Below are 22640 nucleotides of genomic sequence, written 5' to 3'. Positions count from 1 at the left end.
CTTTGGAGATATTACTCCCCTTAATTTCTTTTTTTAATATATTTTATTAATTTTTTACATAGAGGAAGAGAGAGGGACAGAGAGTTAGAAACATCGATGAGAGAGAATCATCGATCAGCTGCCATCTGCACACCCCTCACTGGGGATGTGCCCGCAATCAAGGCACATGCCCCCGACCGGAATCGAACCTGGGACCCTTCAGTCCGCAGGCTGACGCTCTATCCACTGAGCCAAACCGGTTTCGGCTCCCCCTAATTTCTTGACCCCACTCTTAGATAAGAATGTTTGCTAATATTTTTTAAAATATTATTTTAATTCATTTTTAGGGAAAGAGGAAGGGAGAGGGATAGAGAGATTGAAACATCGATGAGAGAGAAACATTATGGATCAGCTGTCTCCTATTAGCCCCCTACTGGGGATCAAGCCTGCAGCCTAGGCATATGCTCTGACTGGGAATCGACTGGTGACCTCTTGGTTCATGGATAGATGCTCAGCCACTGAGCAACACGGGCCAGGCTGTTTTGCTAATGTTTTATTTATAGGTTCACTTCTGTTTCGGATTCCCTATATTGTAAATCATATTGCACATTCACAAGTTAGAGACCTTTGAGAACCCCCCGAGTTCAGAAACTGATCCACATTTTACCAGGTTTTCCCGAAGTTATCTGAGCACAGGAGCTTCTGGTGGTATTCCTGTGAGGACCTCGCGGGAGAGTGTCCTGTGGGTCACCAGCTGAAAGCCTGCCTTTCTTACTCCTCATGTACCCGTGGATGCTTGATTTCCTTTTCTCCCTTCCCCCAATGTTTCCGTCTGTCCAGCCTGTCATTACGGTATACTTTGTCCTTTTCACCCTGCATTAGTTTTCTATTTATTTCCTCTCAAAACACCCCGTCATTTTGGAGAGAAAATTTGACTTTTTGGCTGTCACAACAGAAAGATAATCCCACACAGCAAACAAAGCTCTATCTTTAGCATTGCTTTATTTCTAGCAATAAGAGCCAGCAATTTCTTCATTTCAAAGAATCCCACGCGGCAAACATAAAACAGGAACAAACAGCTGTGAACAAGCCCGTAGGCTCTACTTCGGGCCTCTGGCACTTACCCACCGGCGCTGCACTGAAAACTCAGGTGGGCTGAGCTTCTCTTCTGGCGTCACAGTGTATTTCATGTTAGCTCAGGGCTCTAACTCACTACTGCTGGTGTCAAGAAGACACTGTTGACTATGCCCTCAAAATATGCCCCATGTCTCCCCATTTTACTACTCAGCATCATAACTCAAGCCAAAACTTGGAGGAGTCTTCCTTGTCTTTCACATACGTTATCAAACCCATCAGCAAATCATGTTGCTTGTGAACTCCAAAATATATGCTGAATTCACTGTTTACTATTCTAGTTGAAATCATCACCTTCCCTTACCCTTGAGCTACCCCCAAAACCCCTAAGGTGCCTTTACTCTGGCCTCCGACACATGGTTATCCTCCACAAACTCAAACTGTGAATCAGATCACATCGCTTCTTCCCTACACAGCAGGGAGTACTTAATGCCAGCTCTTCTAACACTGTACGTAGTTCTCCATCCTCACTTGCTGCTGCTCCCGGTGCAGAATTTCCACTCCGTCCATACATCCCAGCATGCACCCTTCATCAGGCCTTCTGGCTTCCTGGTCTTTGCTCATTCAGTCTCCGCTAGTTCAAATGCCTTTACAGTCCCCTCATGGTTCTTTTCAACTTAGCCTTAAAGCTTAGAGAATCTCCACCTCCCGGAGGCTAACCCTGACACTCTGTACCATGCTTTCCTGTTTTAGAAAAATGTCTTGCAGGTCATTTCATAAGAGTATATTAGTATTAGTATGAAAATAGTTGCCTCATTATTTTCATTGACGTGTAATGCAGAGATACCATTACTAGTCCATCAGCCCCTTGGGAGGGACACATAGGTTACTTCAGACAACAACGCAGTGGATACATCATTTTCTATATTTGTGAGGAAGAGCTGTAAGATAACTTTCTATAAATATAATATGTAGTTGGATCAGAGCATGTCTTTTGAGTTTTAGCACACACTGTCATGTGGCACCAGTTTACATTCCCACTAACAGAGCATTAAGTCCCTGTTTCCTTCCTTTACCAACCTCTGTATTGATATTGAGCAAATTGAAAACTGAAAAAATGGTATTTATCATATTAATTTGCAATTCTTTTACTTTCATATGGACTTAGGTATCTTTTCCTGTGTTTAGAAACATTTGTATTTTATTTTCTAAAAAATACCTGCTGGGGACTATTAACCTTTCTTCCCACGGACTATCGATCTTAGATTATCTAGAGGAATTATGAAGCTATAGGGACCTACATAATAATTCTAAAAGTTCAACTTTACCTGCTTATTTAAAGAAAAGATATAACCTCTCCCCTGCAATGTTTTTAAAGATAGTTCCCAACATAACCATGCTTGACTTCTCACAGTAAAAAAATTCAACATAGCTTGAATACACATGTTTTACTGAGGTACAATACACTAAACCATAAACAGCTGTTGCATGTTGATAAAGAAGATGAAACTAGGACACACTGCAAAATCAAATACTGCCAATATCACTGGATTTAACCATAAATTTCCAGTAAGGACTTCCAATAACTTTCAAGAGCTGAATAAAGCAGCTGAAAGAACACAGGAATTACAGTAACAAGACCCTGGATGGGAGAAGCACGGTTAGGACAAGGAGAAAACTGCTCATTCATTCCCTGTCAAAGTTCTGTTGAGTGCCCTCAGGCCTTAAGAAGTAAAGGAGACAGTTAAAAATCTAGAAGCAGGAGACACACAACAAGCAAATGAGCAAATAAAAGTGGTAAACTGTAATATGTGTGATTGTGAAAAAAAAGGAGGGATGAGGAATAAAGGCTGTAAAGAGGGTTGTTTCCAACATTAGCTATGTGACACAGGGTCTCTTTAGAAGGTGACAGCTGAGTAAATGCTTACAAGTTGTAAGAAAACAGTAACCCATGCAGTCAAGTGGAGGTGGTAGGACAAAGCATCCCAGGATGAGGAGCAGCAAAAACCCGGGCCCCAAAGTAAGAGTAGAGAGTGGCATGGCATGTGAGGAGCAGGTGGAGTCCAGGGTGACCAAAATGGGACTGGGGAAGCCGAGAGGAACAGGAGATGAGATTCCAGAGCTCAGGAGGGGCTTTGACTCTGCGTGAGGTGGAGTGTGAATCCAAAAACCAGTACGATGGCTCACATATCCATAGAGTTGCTCCTCTAGTCAGCTTGAGCAGAAATAGACGAAGGGTAAGGAAAGAGGCAGAGGGAACATTTAAGGGACTATTGCACTAATCCCCCAAAAGTGATGACCTGGAAAGGATCATGGCCTAGAAGTAAAAAGAAATGTTGGACTTTGTATGGATTTCGAAGTGGAGCTGTTAGGAGGTTCCCATGGCTAGGAGGAGATGAAATCACTAAGGTGGTGAGGTGAGAGGAAAAGAGGTCTAGGACTGAGCCTGGCAGCAGTTTCGTACTGAGAAGCCAGGGAAGGCATGAGGAGGATTGCAGGGGAAACAGGGAAACAAACCATGAGCGAGCACTGCAGAAGGAAACACGGCTCTTTCACAAGAGCACTGGAGAAGCAATGTGGACAACGGGGAGGGAGATGTGGGGAGTGCGGGCCGAAAGCCTGAATGAAATGGCTCAGGAAAGGATGGAGGGGACAACCTGGACACAGTGTTTCAACAATACCTGAGGCATGTGGTTATAAGTAAAGAAGCAGACTATACCAAGAGGAAGAGGACATATGATCAAGAACATTTTAAAAAAAAATTAAATGATAGAAAAATGATGCATGAATGTAGGATGATGGGGAATTTGGAAGAAGAGGATTAATAGGGCTGTATTCTTGAGTAGGCTACACAGGATGGCAGCTGGTCGTGACAGTACTGACCACAATATTCTAGCTATGCAAACAGAAGAACAGATACATTAACTGCATAAACTAATATAATGGAAAACTAAATAGCAATGGAAATGAACATATAGCAACATGCAACAAAATTGATGAATCTCACAAGCATAATATTAAGAGAAAGTAGTCCAATGAAAGAGAATGCACATTGAATGACTACTGTATGATTCTATCAATTTAAAGTTCTCAAACATTCAATGGCGCCTACGCATCAGAAGTCAGAATCATGGTCACCTGGAGGAGCAGGGGGAGGGAGGAAATGGAAGGGGATGGGGTGGTCGCAGGTACAAACTACAGTCTACTTCTTGGCAGGATAGGAATTACTATTCACTTTGTGATTATTCCTTGAAATGTGTATTTATGCTCTGTGTAAGGTTCTGCCTATATCTTACCATGTTCAATAAAAATGTATTAAAATTAAAATAATAAAATAAAGCAAGTTATCCTCTGATATCTTCAGCCTTAAATGGAAGAATTTAACTAGAGACTCATGATCACTTGCTACAGACATAGTAAAAGACGAAAGAAACTTTAAAAATTGCTGATAAAGTTAACAGTTTTTTACTTTTATTTATTATTATTATTTTTTTAAATATATTTTATTGATTTTTTACAGAGAGAAAGGAGAGGGATAGAGAGTTTAGAAACATCGATGAGAGAGAGTCATCGACCAGCTGCCTCTTGCACGCCCCCCACTGGGGATGTGCCCGCAACCAAGGTACGTGCCCTTGACCAGAATCGAACCCGGGACCCTTCAGTCCGCAGGCTGACGCTCTATCCACTGAGCCAAACCGGCTTCGGCTGATAAAGTTAACAGTTTTTTTAAATGAGGCTTCTGAATCTTTCCCTCAAAATAGGAATATTTTCTTCTTTTTGTGGTAAAAAATTAATATTCCATGCAGAAGAGAGCAAAAATGGTATCCTAAAAATAATTTTTCTAATCCACTAGTGACCATTTAAGCTCTTCAGATTATACCCTCCAAACAAGCCATCAGAGACAAACCAGTGCTCCTGTTACATAACATCCTGGCTCCTTCCCCTGGCATGTCTCTATAATAAAGCGACAAAAATGTTCCTGATGACATTTAGAGACAAACTCACAGTTGGAGACTCAGGGAGCCCGTTCTGGCACTCACCAGGGAGGGTAGATGTGGATGATGTCCTGGGGCTGCCCCCGGAGATAGTGTGCCGTCTCCTTGGTGAAGAGAACCTTCAGGCCAGTCCCCGGGGCCTCCCCTGGAGAGGAGCCGTCAGCCTGCAGTCCCACTAACTGCTCACACATGGCAACCTGGATGGTGCACTCTTCATGCAGCTCTAGAATCTTCACAATTAACACACCAGATCTGCTACCTGGAAGGGAAAGAAAAAGCAAAAGGAAAAATAAATTCTAAAAGACATAGTTCAGGTATAAATAAAGGGACGTGAACTAAAGAATCACGTTCAGATCGTTTTCTTCCTCTGGAAAAAATGGTCTGTACACTTTGCAGAATAAAAACAGACTCTAACATGCTCCTCTTTTTTAAAAGTCCAAAACAGCCTGCATGTTGCATTTAAGAAATAGAAAGTATAGATTGCTATCATAAAGAAACAGTCTTATGCATACGGAAAACACAGACCCACTATTTCACACATCACAGGAAGTATGGGCACCTCATTGATCCTACTTTTTTATATAGTCCCTCCATCTCATTATTTGCTTCGATTTTCTACTTTCAAATGATGCAGTATGACTGGTTGGCGGCAACTATTCTAATAATCATAAAGGTTAAAAGTGGCAAATACATGTGGAATGCTAGGTGTTAGGGATGTGGATTTGATGGGGTGAAATTATAATCTGGATTCAGGTGCTAGGTACAATATATTAGTCAGCTAGACAAGTTACATAGCACTTCAACACCTCAGTTTTCTCATGTGTAGAATGGGAATCATACCAATTGCCTCAATTAATATTTTTAAGGATTAAATGAGATAAATGAAGTTGACAGTGTACACAGCCTATAACTCAGAAATCCTAGATATATATTCAGAAACTCTTGTCACATGCACCAGGTGACCTAAACAATGAAGCACATCTCAGTATTGTTTGTAAGAGCAGAAACCTGGACCCAGCACTTACCAATAGGAGGATGGATAAATTGTTGTGTGTTCATACAACAGAACACTGTACAGAAGTTAATATAAGTGAATCAGAGTTGTATGTATCATCATAGAGAGATCTCAAAAAGATATGTAGAGTATGACACTTATGATGTTATTTATTTTTATTTATTTTTTTAAATTCATACCTAGTAATAATCATTTTAAATGTAAATTGCTTAAATGCTCCAATCAAAAGTCATGGGGCAAATTTAATCAAGGATGCAAAAGCCCTGTATTCAGAAAATTATAAGACACTAAAGAAACATATTGAGGAAGATACAATAAGTAGAAGCACATAAGGTATTCATAGATAGGAAAAATGAACAATTAAAATGTCTATACTACCCAAAGCAATCTATTGATTCAATGCAATTCATATTAAGATACCAACCGTGTGTTTCATAGAACTAGAACAAATATTACAAACATTTAAATGGAACCACAAAAGACCCTGTATAGTCACAGCAATGTGGGGGGGAAATAAGAACAAAGTGGAAGGAATCACACTATGCGATATCAAACTGCACTACAAGGCCATAGTAGGCAAACCAGCATGTAACTGGTATAAAACAGACATACAGATCAATGGAACTGAACAGAGACCCAGAAATAAACCTACACTTTTATAGCCAATTAATATTTGAAAAAGGAGGCAAAATCACACAATGAGGTAAAGACTGTTGATTCAATAAATGGTGTTAGGAAAATTGGACAGATACATGCAAAAATATAAAACTACTCCACCTCCTGAATTCAAATGCCTGCAGGGAACAAACAGGCAACATAAATGAGTGAAGCAAGCCTGGGAACCCCAGAAAGAGGCTAATTAAAATATCAAAGTTAAAAAAAATTTAAAAAAAAATAGAAAGAAAAGAAACTAGATCACCTTCTTACACTATACACAAGAATAAACTCAAAATGAATTAAAGATTTAAATGTTTGACTCAAAAGCATAAAAATCTTAGAAGAAAACATAGGCAGTAAAATCTTAAACATTTCTTGCAGGAATATTTTTTCTAATATATTACCACAAGCAAGGGAAAGAAAATAAAAATAAACAAATGGGATTATATCAAATTAAAAAGTTTTTGCACAGCAAAGAAAACCATCAACAAAATGAAAAGACAACTCACAGAATGAGAGAGAATATCCAATGACATATTTGATAATGGTTCTTCAGAAAGATAAACAAGCCTGACAACCTTTAAACACACTCATCAAGAGAGAGAGAGGACCCAGATAAACCAAATCAGAAATGAAAGAGAAGAAGCAACAACTGAGATCAAAGAAACACAAAAGATCTTAAGAAAATATTACGGACAACAATATACCAACAAATTAGACAATATTTAACTTATTGCTGAACTAATGTATATATAAATGATTTATTATTACCAGTTAACTGCTCTTAAAATGTCTTTGGCTTTAAATCAGTAAGCAGCCACAAAAGAATTGAATAAATGATGTAAAAACAAAATATATTTGTAACTGCTGGGTTAAATAACTTGCTTTATTATTAATAAATACCTACATATTTATTAAATATATAAGTAGCTAAGGTCCAATCATATATATATCAACTGAAATCCTCCTAAGTGGGTTAGTTGATGAATTAATATATAGCGTGAGGACAAATTTCATGAATACTTACACAAAAAATACAATATAAGAAATGAATGAAAGCTATTCAGAAAAGCACCAAGTGAACCAAATGTGGGAGGGAGAGTGGAGAAAATTTTCATAATATACTGTTGTACTAAACGCTAAGTTGATCCATTTAATTTTCCAAATATTGACCACATAGCAATTTGGGATTTTTTCTCTATATTATTACTGTCTCTCTTTATCTTCACAGATATCCTAAAAAGCTAATCCATTGTCTTACTTTAAAATGTATGTTCTACTGATACTGTTTTCTCTCATTCAGGCCAAATCATCAAGTGTTCAGAGAATGCAATTTAAATGTGAGTCACCTGGTGCTAAAAAACAAAACAAAACAAAAACAAAAACAAAAAAACACAAACAATACATTCCTAAATCAAATCCAAGTGAGGTTTTATCTACTCGCCGTTTGCATAACTGTTTTTTAAAAAATATATTTTTTTAATTGAATTTTTACAGAGAGGAAGGGAGAAGGATAGAGAGAAAACATCGATCAGCTGCCTCTTGCACACTTTCCACTGGGGATGTACCTGCAACCAAGGTATGTGCACTTGACAGGAATTGAACCTGCAACCTTTCAGTCTGCAGGCTGACACTATCCACTGAGCCAAACCGGTCAGGGTTGTATAACTGTTTTGTTTTTTGTTTTTTTAATATGCACTGAAAGGTGAATTGTATATTTTTGTACACTAGAGGCCCAGTGCACGAAATTCATGCACTTGGACAGGGGGGTCCCTCAGCCCACCCTGTGCCCTCTTGCAATCTGGGAGCCCTTGGGGGATGTCTGACTAATAGCTTAGGCCTGGTCCCCACGGGTCTAAGTCATCAGTCAGACATCCTTAGTGCCACTATGGAGGCAGGAGAGGCTCCTGTCACCATTGTTTTGCTTGCCAGCCATGAGCCCGGCTTCTGACTGAGCGGTGCTCCCCCTATGGGAGCACACTGACCACCAGGGGACAGCTCCTGCATTGAGCATCTGCACCCTGCTGGTCAGTGTGTGTCATAGAGACCAGTGGTTCTGCTGTTCAGTCAACTTGCATATTAGCCTTTTATTATATAGGATATCTATACTATCTTTTCTTTTTGAGAAGTTACAACTATGCTTAGTTTTATCAATGATTCCCAAATACCTGGCAAATTTCCCTATTACATTCCAGTGAATATTCAATAAGTGAGTCTCATTAATTATATTATTGCATTATTATTAATGCTTGGTAAATCAAAATTTTAGTTTCTGAGTAAATTTTTTAAGCTGCCATTAGATTCATTTCATAGATAATTTCACAATAAAATTCATAAAGCTGTAACTATAGGTGTGGATTATAACACATAAAATCTAAATTATGAAGAATTCACTTCTTTACCCTGTAAAACGCATAATTACTTCTTGATTAAAACGTATGCTCCCCCATAAAATTTTAAGTCATCTGGTAATGATGAGCAGACACATTTCTTAACCACAATTGCTTACTGAACTGTAAACAATTGTGCTTTCACTTCTTGAATCCACATTTTTTTCTTGCCTTTCACCCAGTTTAAAATATCTTTGCCAAAAGCCACAATAATTCTAAGCATGAAACAAAAATTTGAAACCCAACCCTTAAAAATAAAAAAGGACTAGACAATACTGACCAGGAATGTTTATCATAGTCCACAGAAATGAGAACAATTAGAAATTAGTGCTGCATGCTAGCTATCTGGGATCAGTGTCAGTGCTACGATCAGGCGTGTCACTGTGAAATACTCTGCAGGGTAGCCTTCCTGCTTTGTGAAGGGTGAATGGCACTAGAAGGTCCCCTGTTTTAAGAACTTCAAGTAAGGAAAACATACAAAGGTACCAGAAAGCCAAAGTTTATTTATATAAAACCAGACATGAAGGGGTACTCTGGACTGTTTGTATACCCTCAAAATCATCTGTTGAAGCTCAAATCCTCAGTGTGATTATATTTAGAGATAGGGCCTCCAAGAAATTTAGGTCCTGATCTGATAAGGTTAATGTCCTTATAACAGATATCAGAGGACACCCCCCACCACCCCTGCTCTCTCTCTGCTGAGCACAGAGAAAAGTCACAGCCAGAAAGTTATTGTCTAGAAGCCAGAAGGAGAGCTTGCACTAGACCTCAGTCATGGTGGCACCCTGATCTTAGAATCCCAGACTCTAGAATTGTGAGAAAATAAGTGTCTGTGGTTCAAGTCACCTAGCCTACTGTATTTTGAAATGGGAATGTGAGCTAACTAAGATTTTGGTCCCATGAAGTGGGATGCTGCTGTAATAAATACCTAAAACTATGGATGCAGCTTCAGAACTGGCCAGTGGGTCGAGGATGGAATATTAAGATGCATTCTAGAAATATGGACATTCAAGGTGATTCTGAAGCAGTATCAAGTAGAAATGAAGAACAGATTATTGGAAACTGGAGGAAAGGCAATTATTATGGACTAATTGTTTGTGTCCCCAAGATTTAATATGTTGAGCCCTTAATCTCCAAGGTGACAGTATTTGGAGGTGAGCGTCCTTAAAGAAAGAAATAACATACAGTCCCGTTAGAATACAGTTAGGAGGGCGTTGTCTATAAACCAGAAAGTTGGTTCTCAGTAGGAACTGAATCACCTGGCACCTTATACTTAGACTTTGCTGCCTCCATAACCATAATAAATCAATAGTTGTTGTTCAAGCCACAAACTACCAACCATGGTATTTTGTTATAGCAGCTGAACCGACTAAGATAGCAGATTGTGTTGCACTGTGGCAAGGAACTTGGCTGACTTGTAGAAGATAGAACTTGTGAGCCATAAGATTAGATATTCAGCAAAGATTTCTCAATCTAACTTGTTAAAAATATTTTTATTGATTTCAGAGAGGAAGGGAGAGAGAGAAAGAGAGAGAAATCATTGAGAGTGAATCATTGATCAGCTGCCTCCTGCTCGCCTCACACTGGGGATCGAGCCTGCAACCTGGGCATGTGCTATGACCAGGAATCAAACCTGGTACACAGGTCGACGCTCAACCACTGGCTGGGCCCTCCTAACTTCTTGACGTAAAATACAAGAGGAGAGAGATGTCTTGAAGAAAGAAGGAAGCAGAAGTTCAAGAGCCAGTTCATGTTGCAAAAAATGAGAAAGCATGTTGAGAAGAGAATGTCAAGGTTATGGGCTAAACTATCACTCAATAAAGAGATTATGGGATTATGTAAGCAGAAGAACTGCTAATTTGTGTTTCTTTGCTTTTTTAATTCTTACCCAAGGACATTCTTCCATTGAATTTGAGAGTGGAAGGGAAAGGGAAAGACACAGAGAAAATATTGATGTGAGAGAAACACACAGGTTGGAGACCTGTTGGACTTCTGACATTCTACAGGGATGATGAAAGCATCCTTCTTCAAAAAGGGAAGAGTGACCTCAAAGAAAATTGCTTCAGAGGTCATCAGGGCTGCCTCTCACCACAGGTCCAGGGGCAGGGCTGAATATTTCTCCTGGGTTTCAAAGGCTGGGGCCACCTCATTGTGTAGATGAGTCAAAGTAGCCCTCATGCCTCGGGGCGTGAGCCTTGGCACACAGACAGAGGGGGAGAGGCCCAGAAGTGCCATGGGGTTGACAGTGCCACCCCTGGTGGACCTGGAGGCAGAGCATGGAACCAAACAGGATTTTTCTTGAGCCTCATAATCCAAGGACATTTGCTTTGGTAGTTTTTGGACTTGCTTGAAATTCCTCACCCCTTCCTTTCTATTTCCTCCTTTTGTAATGGGAATGTCTATTCAGTATCTGCCTCAGCATTGTATTTGGAAGCATTTAATTTGTCTGGTTTCACAGGCTCACAGCTGTTGAGGAATTTTGCCACAGGATGAGTAGTACCTGGAGTCTCACCAATACCTGATTTTGATGATATTTAGAGAAGATTTTGAAATCTTCAGAGTTGATGCCAGAAGTATTTCAGACTTCTGAGGCCATTGTGATGGAATGAATGTAGTTAGAATGTGAGAAAGACTTGAATTTTGGGCCAGGTATAGGTAGAATGTTATGGACTAAATGTATGTGTCCCCAAAACTCATATATTGAACCCCTAAACCCCAGTGTAGCTGTGTTTAGAGATGGGGCTTGCAAGGAAGGAACTAAGATTAATACCCTTTCACTCGGATGTCCCCTCTCAGGGGGGACATTGCAGTTTATTAGTGATTACGGGGAATTGAGTTAATTCCTTCCCTTCCCGCTGCTGGAGCAATGCAACAGGCAACCGTGTGAACTTGAAACTTAAGAAGTAGATACATACTCATCGTGGTAGCTGGTAGCCAATGTCCAGAATTGTTCGGAGTGCAAAGGGTTAAACGAGGTCATAAGGATAATGGCAACAGGATTAATGTCGTTATATGAATAGACACCAGAGACCCTTCTCTCCTCATGTGCACAAATAGGTCAAGTGAGCACATGGCTGGGTGGTGCTGCCCATAAGTCAGGAAGAGTTCTCTCCAGAAACAGATCATGCTGGCATCCTGACCGCAGGATTCTAGCCGTTAGCAATGTGAGAAATAAATGGCTGTTGTTCAAAGCACTCGGTCTGTGATGCTTCGTTATGACAGCCTAAAGCGACAGAGACAGGAGGCTTTCCAAGGTATGAGGCATATAGGACCACCTGGTATGCATATTGGTCCCTCCCACTCTGAGTACCCAATAGGAACGTCTTCTTCATACAAAACGTTCCTCGTTTAAGAAGCCTTATTTGAGAGCACTGCAGGTCATGTTTTTGGCTCAGGATTAAAAGGTGTTAAAAAATCACATTGAAAAGAACTTTTAAAAGGCCATATAGCTAACCAAAGAGAAAATTCAGAAATACTTAAATATCTCTATTTTTATAACCATAACAGCAACTGAAAAATAAGGGTGTTGAGAAAAACTTCAGAAACATAATCATAAAAAATCACTAACTGTGAAAGAGTACTCTAGAGCCATGATTTTCAACAGGTGTGCCACAAGAATCTCTGCAACATGCGCTACCTGACTTAGTCAGGGCACTGACCTCTTTTCCCATAGGCTGTCTTAAAATTAAAACACAACAATAGCTGTCCAGTGTGAATGAATCAGAAAAGTATACCTATTTTTTGTCAGATCAGCCAAAATATGTATTTTTTTTTATGTGCCACAGAATTTTAGTAATTAATTTATGTGTGCCATGAGATGAAAAAGGTTGAAAACCACTGCTCTAGAGTTTTGAGGCTCCTATCCACCCTTCTCTAAACCAGCGGTCCTCAACCAGGGGTCTGCGGACTACTGGTGATCCATGAGGTCCAAAGAGTTGGCGACCGCTGCTCTAAATAATCTTGAAGAAGGCTAGAATTGCATGTACACATGGATCAAACATCATACCCACAGAAAGACTGACATGCTGCAAATCTGTGTAGCAAACAGCTAAAATACATTGACTGATGTGCATTCAGTATCCAGAGTATCCCTAGTGCCATGTTATTTTTGATACTCGAATACCAACCTTCACTCCCTCTCCCTTTGTAACAACTATTAATAAAGGATAGTCAAATGAACAACTTTTATTTTATCATTTAAATCATATTAAATTGGGTCAAAATAGGCAAAATTTACAATTAGAGCAATGCATGTCAATAGGAGTACTGCAAATTTTAATCTTGGGTGCTATTTCCTTCCAACAACATTGTAACAAACATTAATGAGGAAGAGAGGGGAAAGCAGACGGCAGTTAGGGAGGATGTCTGTGCACTGGTGGGAATGAAGCAGTCATACCGGATGGGAGGGTGTGAAGGTAGGTCTCAGGCTCCTCTTTAAATCACTGCAACAATAAAAAAGCAATGCTTCTACTTTTTCCCAACTTTACCAGGCATTTTATTAATCCAAGAACTTATCCTATTTGAGGCTAAAACGTTTCCTATTTTGTAACATAAAAATCTGCCACCGCATCTGTTATGAAAGATAAATTGTAAGCTGGATAAACAACCACCCATTCTTAGATTTGTGCTACATGGACCACCAGACCAGGGCCACCAAGCCTGTCAGTTCACTGCCTCTTGGCGATCTTTCCTGAGAGATGAGGAAAGGTAAAGTGTGGGCATGTACCTTCAAATAGGTTTCTCTAGACAACAGAATCCCAAATGGAAAACCTATCACTCCTTTGAAAATAAAAATGAGCCAAAGAGGTTTGGAAAACTAGATTGGTGGAAAGGTTAAGATGACATACACAAGATTTCATAGCATGGACAAATGCCAGTATGAAACCGAACCAGGCTATAGGGTAAAAAGACAATTGGTTGAGCAAGCCAAAAACAATGCTGCCTTATCAATATCAATACTTTTCTAAAGGTCAAAAACAGAGTTTCTGACACACAGATAATTTTCATCATTAATAAGGTTCCAATTTAATACTATGAATGGTTATTTATCAACCCAATGAGGAATTCAACAGGAAATATGTTTTACCCACTTCATAATTCATTTGGCACAGGCTAACTTTGCAGTCTTGTTTTTGGATAATTTACAATAGGAGACATACATAAAGAAGACCTGGGGTAGGTGGGATCTGGGTGGATGGAGGCAAAGGGGATAAAATGGGGGACATCTGCAATACTCTCAACAATAAAAACACATGTTAAAAAATAAAATAAAAATCCCTTTAAACTTCAGGCCTATCTAAAAACTAATCTTAAAACTATGCAACAGCTATTTTTCATTTCAGGTAAAAAAAAAGAAATGGAAAAAGCATCATTTAATTCTGCTGTATTACCAAACCTTGTTTCATAATTTTTTTATGTAGAAAAATTCACAAGAAATAATTTATTTCTAGGAATGAAGGAGAAAAGGTGGACAAAAGCAGCTAAGGTGTGACAGATACATTAGCCAGGGAGTTGAGTTTGGTATTTAGTACCCCTTCCTCTATTTCTCAGGTCCTATTATTATTTTCAATAAAATTATAAAAATAACTTGGCATTTAGAAAGTCAAGTATGAACTCTTCACTCTTTGGTTAACTTCCACCTAAAACGATCCCTGGAAATTATAGTCATTTAGGACATGAAATCACAGCTCCAACAGTAGACAAAATAATATCACAGTTTGCTTCATGACTTGAATAACTCAGCCACGAATAGTCATGTGAATTCTTTTCGCCCATGGCTACAAAGAGCCATGTTAAATACCACTGCTGCATTGAACTGTGGCTATGGATATAAAAGAAACACAAAACGCAGCTCAGGCGCTGTGCTGGCTTTCTGGTTTACTGGGCGGAGGGGACCTGGAGGCAGTCCAGAGACAGAAGGGGAAGCTGAGAAAAGGAACTGCCGCAGGACCTCTCCAGCCAATTCAGAGCTAACAGTGTCCCTTCCGCTGAAGCAAAAGTTAATAAATTAAGGTGAATCAAAGAGTTTTTAAAAAATTTAAATGGCGAGATCAACCAAAGGACTTGTATGCATGCACATAAGCATAACCAATGGAAACAAGATACTGGGGAGATGGGGTGAGAGAGTGTGCTGGGGGTTAAGGAAGCCAGGGGAAGAATGGGGGGGAAAGGATACATATGTACTATTATTTATAATACTTTAAACAATAAAATAAATTTAAAAAAATTTAAATGGCCTTTGAACTACAAACTAACAAACTTTCTTCAATCCATGTCATTCTTGTTTTGTAAACTTAAACAAACATACATATTATAAAACATGTCATGTTATGTCAAAAATCCCCTATGTGCCCACAGACACTAAAGATTTTAAAAGGCATAAAACATTGTCAAACATAGGCCACATTAAAGGTAGAGTTCATACTTACACCCCATTCCTAGCTTTAAATACACAATATTAAGAGACTTAGGTTAAAGAAATGCATTTTCAAATAATTACTTTTCAATTAAATTGACTCTTACCTATCAACCAACTTGATTTGGTAGGAATGATCACCCTAACATTTTCTACCTCAAGTTACTATTTAATTATGAGAAAATAGTGCATCAGGGAAAGCAGGTAAATCTTTTAAATACATACGTATCTACAGAGAATTCCTTCCTGCTCATACTCATGTTTCTCTATAGAAAATATTGGCCCTGACATTCCTTCTTCCTCTCTTGACACCTGAGTGGCAAGTGTGGAACATGACTCCGTTTCAGGAGCTCCCAGCCTCAAAGGAGCCCCTGGAAAACAGTGAGAAAGGCAGGCGCCAGGGACCCCTCAATAGGTGCCACAGCCACTACTCCTGGGTGGGCCAGGGGGCTACTGAGGCAGTGTTCGCACAGTCTCAGTATCAGGAGCATAGAAACGCACATGTGAGGTGCACAATGGGAACAAGGAGAGCTTCAGGAGTGCCTAATGGGTACATTGGTGGTACAGAGTCAAAACCACGTCTCGGAGTGTGTCCACAGCTAACCATGCTCAGGACAAAGAACTCTGCATTCCAAAAACTGCCTCTCTGAAAAACCAGTCTCCTCAGTGAAGTTTTCACTTACAGACACAAAGGTTTACATCTTTCACATATGTAAAATTCAGGGTGGAAATCTCTACCACTTCATATTTCCTTCCCATCTTAATTGTAAGAATATATATTTTATCTTGACAAATTACTAGTACTTCTTTTATAAAAGGAACCAGGGGCCCAGTGCACAATTTGTGCATTTGAAAGGAACTATGGGCTGCAAGGCTGTGGTGGGTATAGGGGTGGGTCTTGGCCCATCTTTGTGCCCCTGCTCGGCCCCTGCTCCCACTGCCCCTGTTCCATGCGCTGACACCTGCTGATGGTGCAGAGCAATTGGGGCCGGTGCCAGCAGCAGGTACAAGTGGGGCGGGCGCTGTCAGTGGGTGTGAGCGGTAGCTGCTGCCTCAGTTGGCCCTCAGGAGCAGGGTGAGGTGGATAAGCCCTCAGGAGCAATCGGGGCCAGCAGTCACTGCTTGCATGTGATGAGGGCACTGAACGATCTGGACCAGCACTGGGCACTGGCAGCCAGTGAGAGTGGGGCTGGCGCCAGCAGCAGGTGTGAGCACTGGGCAGGAGCAAAGACTTTTCAGTAACCACCCGAGTCTCGCCCCAATGACAGCGACTGGCACCCTACCTTGATCTGACACCCCTGTGACCTGCTCCACCATCCCTCTGTGGCCCATGCCCACCATGTTCTGAACTCTGCTGCCAACGCCCATCATGTTCCACGTGCGCCCCCTGGTGGTCAGCACATGTCATAGTGACCAGTTGTTGGGTTGTTCTGTTATTCGGTCTATTTGCATATTAGCCTTTTATTACATAGGATGTTTAAAAAGAAACTCTGTCCCAAAACCTTTTCCAGTGATGATCTTTGTTAACAATTCTCAACAATTTATTTTACAATATTCACAAATATTTCCAAACTATCATATAGAATGAAGAAAGCCTAGAAGCTTGAGTTAAGTGCTTTGGGGCATGTCCAATAAAATCGTCTTGGAGGAATAATTAATTGCAGTCATTCTCCTTTACAATTCCTGAGGATTAAATGCTTTATTTCCTCTGGCTTTGTTTCCTGTCTGATTTTCCAAACAGTAGTCTATAAGTAAAATTTATAGGCATTATTAAAACACCATCTAGTGTAAAATACTATTTTGTTTCCTTCTAAAGAATAAAGTTTTACTATTTTAAGTAAAAAAGCAAAAAAGAATTAAATTATAATTTCTGATAGGGTTAATTCTGTCAGTGATAAGTTCATATTTGTTGCTTTTCAGAATTTTGAATGAATGAAAATATGGATAAAAAAGGGAGGTTCTACAGTATGTAAACTCACAGGGTGACCTGATCATAAATTTCTCAATGGGCAGGTCATGGTGGGTAGCCACATCACAAGTCTATAATTTACTGAAGATAGAGGGTTTCAGGCCAGCCAGCATGGCTCAGTGGTTGAGCATCAACCTAGGAAACAGGAAGGAGGTCACGGGTCAATTCCGTCAGGGCACATGCCTGGGTTGTGGGCTCAATCCCCAGTGTGTGACACACAGGAGGCAACCGATCAATGATTCTCTCTCATCATTGATGTTCTATGTCTCTCTCCTCTCCTTTCCTCTCTAAAATCAATTAAAAAAAATTTTTTTTAAAGAGAAGTATTTAAGAAAGTCTTTTCCATTGTTCTTGTGCATATGAGTTAAAATACCTTTGTCAGAAGTAATATCCCTGTAAGGTATAGCCACCTTTAAGAAAATATATAATCTTATTAAATATCCTATAATCAGATCCCTACCTTGCTTTTTCTCATCCTCATGCAAAATTCCTTAATCACAAATGCAGAAAAGAAGCGGCAAAACTATTATTCTCTGGAGCACTTGAAATCTTGTTCTCTGACATACGTTATCTGTTTGGCTCAAATAAACTCTTATAAAAAGTCTCTATAGGTTTGGATGCTCTTATGTCGACAAAAGAAATAAGCAATGAAGTAAAACACAAATTAAAGTATTACTTTGAAAAACATAAAAAGAAATATGTGCTAATTTACTGCATTTCCCTAGTGAGTTAAAAAATCCTAAACTTAATAGAAAATGTATTACTATTATTTGGATACTGGGATACTTGCTTTATAAGTACTTGTTAAGCTGCATATCTATGCTTTCTGTACTTTCTCTTTTGTATCATATTTTAAAACAAAACAGTGATTTAAGGAAAGCAGGATTCAGTCCAAGAAGGCAGAGTAGGTGGAGGTTGCATTCACCTCCTCCCATTACTATATCAAAACTACAACGATATTATAGCACAATCAGCCTGGAGAACCATCTGAAAACTAGCTGAACAGAAAGCTTGTATCTAAGGACACAGAGAAGAACCCATGTTGAGACTGGTAAGCACAGAAACAAGAAACAGGCTGACCCCACACCCACATGTGGGCAGTTGAGAATCAGAGGAATTTCTCAGCTGCAAAGGCCCCCAGGGAAGTGAAGGGTCTCAACCTCATGCTGGGAAGAAAAGCCTACATAACATCTGGCTGTGAAAACCAGCAGGGATTCTGTCCTATGAGAAGGAAGGCTACTGGAAACCCAGGCATCCCATTAAAGAACTTTCGAGATAGGGGAAGGTGAGGGTGATGGGGAGAGATCAACTAAAGGATGTGTATGCATGCATATAGGCCTACCCAATTGACACAGACCCCAGGGGGTGAGGGCATGAGTGGGGGGGATGGGAGGGACTAATGGGGGGATGAGGACACAAATATATAATAACTTAATCAATAAAGAAAATTTAAAAATTAAAAATAAAAATAAATAAATGAAATAAAAACTAAGAAAAAGGAAAAAAGAACTTGCACGCAAACTGGCTCACAGGCATTCCTACTGGACTCTGGAAAAAGGCAGTGGCTTGGAGGGAGCCAGCTATACAGGAAGAGAGTCAGCTGTGTGGCTTCGGGGAAAGGCCTAGAGAGGAATACCTGCCAACTTCCCTGTGGTGAATCCCTCTCCTGTGGCACTCAAAGATGCATTCTTTCCTGGGTCAAGTACTATCCCCTCAGAGCACTAACTGCCCCCCCCCCCCCCCCCCGCCCTCCGACTCCAAGGGCCCCCCAACCCTATTCACTCAAGGCTATAAGTTCTGCCGGTAGCAACTAGCCTAGGGGCCATATTGCAGTGTTTCCTAAAAATCTCTCCAAGCATTCAGGAAAGCTTGGGAGGTGGGGAGTGGGGATGGAGAGAGGGAAGGGGTGCCAGAGACACACAGAAGGAAACAGAGTTGAGTAGCTTTAGGGCAAGGGCTGCCTTCCAGCACACAACAGGTATAACTGCTCCTGTTGAGCCCTCCCTCCAGATGGCAAAATCATGATCTGCTTTAGCCAGATTAACTCGACTAGCCTCCCCCTGACAACGCCTTCAGTCCCCTAAACAGTACAAAGGTCCCCACGTCCTGGCTGGTGATGGCTGGCCTCAAAGTACTCTGACACTTCTGTTGAGTGGCCCCAGCTTTGGTGACAACTTTGAATATATAGTAACCTCTTGGACTATATTCACCCTTTCCAGGTGTCTCCCTGCATTTTTGTCATTTATAATTGAAGAAGAAATAAAGATTTCCCAAACAGGAAAAAACTAAAGGAGTTCATCACCACCAAATCAGCATTATAAAAATAAAGAGGCTTCTTGAAGAATAAGGGGAGCCCCGGTGGTGTGGTTCAGTTGGCAGGGTATTATCCTGTGCACGGAAAGGTGGATTCCCAGTCAGGGTTCATGCCCAGGTATGGGCTCAATCTCTGTTAGGGGGCACAGAGGAAGCAATCAATCGATGTTTCACTCTCACATCAATGTTTCTCTCTCTCTCCCTTCCATTCTTTCTAAGAAATCAAGAAAAAATATTTTAAGAAATAAGGGGAGGGGATCTTAATATAAATAACAAAATTGTAATAACTATGTACCTATGAATAATCACTTTAAATGTAAATGAATAAAATGATCTAATCAAAAGATAAAAGGTATCTGAATGAATAAGAAAACACGACCCATACATATACTGTCTACAAAGACCTACATCAGATCAAAAGACACAAACTGACTCAAGGCAAAGAAAAAGAAAATTATTGGGGTAGCAATAATTATTTTAAAAAAAAAAGCAGACTTTAAAAGAAATAGAGATAAAGAAATTACATAATAATAAAGGTGTAAATGCAAAAAAAGGATATAATCCTTGTAAACATTTATGCGCCCAACATAGGAACACCTATATAAAAGCAAATATTGATGTACATAAAGAGAGAGGGTCACTGTATATTGTCACAGTAGGTGACTTGAACACTCCATAGACATCAACGGAGAGATCCAGACAGAAACTCAACAAGGAAACAGTGGTCTTAAAGAACATATATTCCAGGCAAATTTATTTCAGATTTTTATGCCATATTTTTTTACCCATGATCTCAGATGCCAGTGCAATCCTTACCTGGAAGTGTCTTTTGGTAAGAAACACACTGATGTCTCCACAAGGAAATGGCAGATCTCTCTCGATTCTGCAGTCCATTGAGTCTTTCTGCTAGCCCGCCTCTGTTTAATGAATTATAATATATTAAGTTTACCTAAAATAAAAGCTTCAGAATTGTTACAACATCTACATATTTTACCCTCCAAACAGAGACAAATAGATAAAACAGTCAAGTTTTAACTTATTTGACATTACATTCTTTTCCTCCTAGGTCAGTAACCCACTTCTTAAAGATTCCTTGGAAGCTCAGTTTTCTGATTCATAGAAATATGGGCTATTCTCAGATCAGTTTGACTTCCTTTCCTTCTTTCTTAGTTTACTTATTCCGTAAATATGTACCGATTACTCCTGTTCTACATAGCAAAGTGCTAGGTGCAAGGGATACAAAAAAATCAATGAGCTATGCCAATGGGGTAGAGAGGGACTTATTATCTGTTCAGTCAACAGTGAGAAATAGTTAAATGTAAAGTTGGTTCAGAATTGTAGTAATAATAAAGCCTGATAGGTAGAATACTTTCTGTAAGAGAATTTAGGTGTGGGCTCATTATTTGTACAAAAGAGATAATTGAATATTAACCACAAACACATAGCAAGAATACCAACATCTCAAAAAGAGGAAAGTTTTCATGTATTTCAGGGAGATGACTGGTAACAATGAACATACAGGCACTTCACAAAAGCCCTTACCGATCAATTAATACTATATATACATTAATATATTTTTAAATACATATAAGCATATTTACACATATATTTTTGATTCAGAGAAGTCAGCAGTTCTTAACACAGCTATGACCTCAAGACAAATCAAGATGACTTCATGCAACATAATCTATCAGTGTTTTGTCTGATTATGAACCAGTTCACCAATTTGGTGACCATCTCACTAAATTATCTCATTTTAAGGTAAAAAGAACAGATATTAATATCTATCTTATACATGATATATCAGAGTTGAAAGAGAAGATAATGAAATTCACCAATATTACAGAACTAGCCAGATAAGTAAATAATTGTTGAAACCAGAAAGAACTTACCACTCTATACTCTTTCTACAATAATTTACATATCATTTTTAATATATTATATGTTATATATATACATATATATATTATCATTACTACCTACTTTGTTTTCCCATAAGCATTGTTTTTCTATAACTACCAGTTATTTCTGAATGTGTGTTAAATTTTTAAAAAATTCGCATACAAACATACCAAAGAACCTCTACTTTACATATGTCTACTTCTACATAATATAAGTCAACTCTTCACATATAATTCTGTTTATGTGAAGTAACTCATGTATACTCCTGCTTTAAACAACACTAGAAAAGTATGTAGTACCTCATTCTACAGATGATAACCTGGGGCACTGGGTATTAAACACCAGCACAAGGTGAGGCATTTGATGCACAAATAGGCAGACACACTCTAGAGTTCACAAACTTATCCTTGATATACCTACTCTTTCAAAAAGAACTACTTAAAAAGATGATCTTAATATCATAAGCAAAAGACAAAAACAAAATATTGTATTCTTTGCACAATGATCTAGATTAGGGGTGTCGAACTCAATCAGAGAAGGGGCCAAAATCTAAAATCCAGCCTAAATCGCGGGCCGAATGGTTTATACTGAACAGTCATAAACTGACAATGTCATAAACTGACAGCGGAGTGCAGTGATGACAGCGCGGTGCGGGCCACATTGCAAGGCCTGGCGGGCTGGATTTGGCCCGCGGGCCTTGTGTTTGACACATGTGATCTAGATTATTATTTTTCAAATTTTTTTTCCAAACCAATGACTTAAGAGATAAGAAGACAAAATACAATCTGAAAGGATATGGTTAAAGTCATTCATACATGATATATCAACTTAGATATATCATGTACGAATAAAAAGTAGGAGCTATAGGGCAAAAGGTAAAAAAAAAAAAAAAAAAAAAAAAAAGAGCAGTTCTCTGCATGTGGAAGTATCT

The 22640-nt window shown here is 39.4% G+C and overlaps 1 protein-coding gene across 3 annotated transcripts in view; it reads right to left on the bottom strand.

The window, feature by feature from the left end:
* The window catches only part of SPIDR (scaffold protein involved in DNA repair), a 236539-nt gene that overhangs the window by 135326 nt on the left and 78573 nt on the right, over positions 1 to 22640 (bottom strand). For all 3 annotated transcript variants that reach the window (XM_084864320.1, XM_084864321.1, XM_084864322.1), the window contains exons 7-8: positions 20624 to 20724; positions 5094 to 5307 (exon numbers count right to left, since the gene is read on the bottom strand). In XM_084864320.1, the coding sequence (XP_084720446.1) occupies positions 5094 to 5307; positions 20624 to 20724 (315 nt within the window). The remainder of the gene's footprint in view (positions 1 to 5093; positions 5308 to 20623; positions 20725 to 22640) is intronic.

Source organism: Pipistrellus hanaki (genome assembly GCF_964339955.1).
Source record: "Pipistrellus hanaki genome assembly, chromosome: 17".
NCBI lineage: Eukaryota > Metazoa > Chordata > Mammalia > Chiroptera > Vespertilionidae > Pipistrellus > Pipistrellus hanaki.
This window is presented reverse-complemented; position numbering and strand designations above follow the sequence as displayed.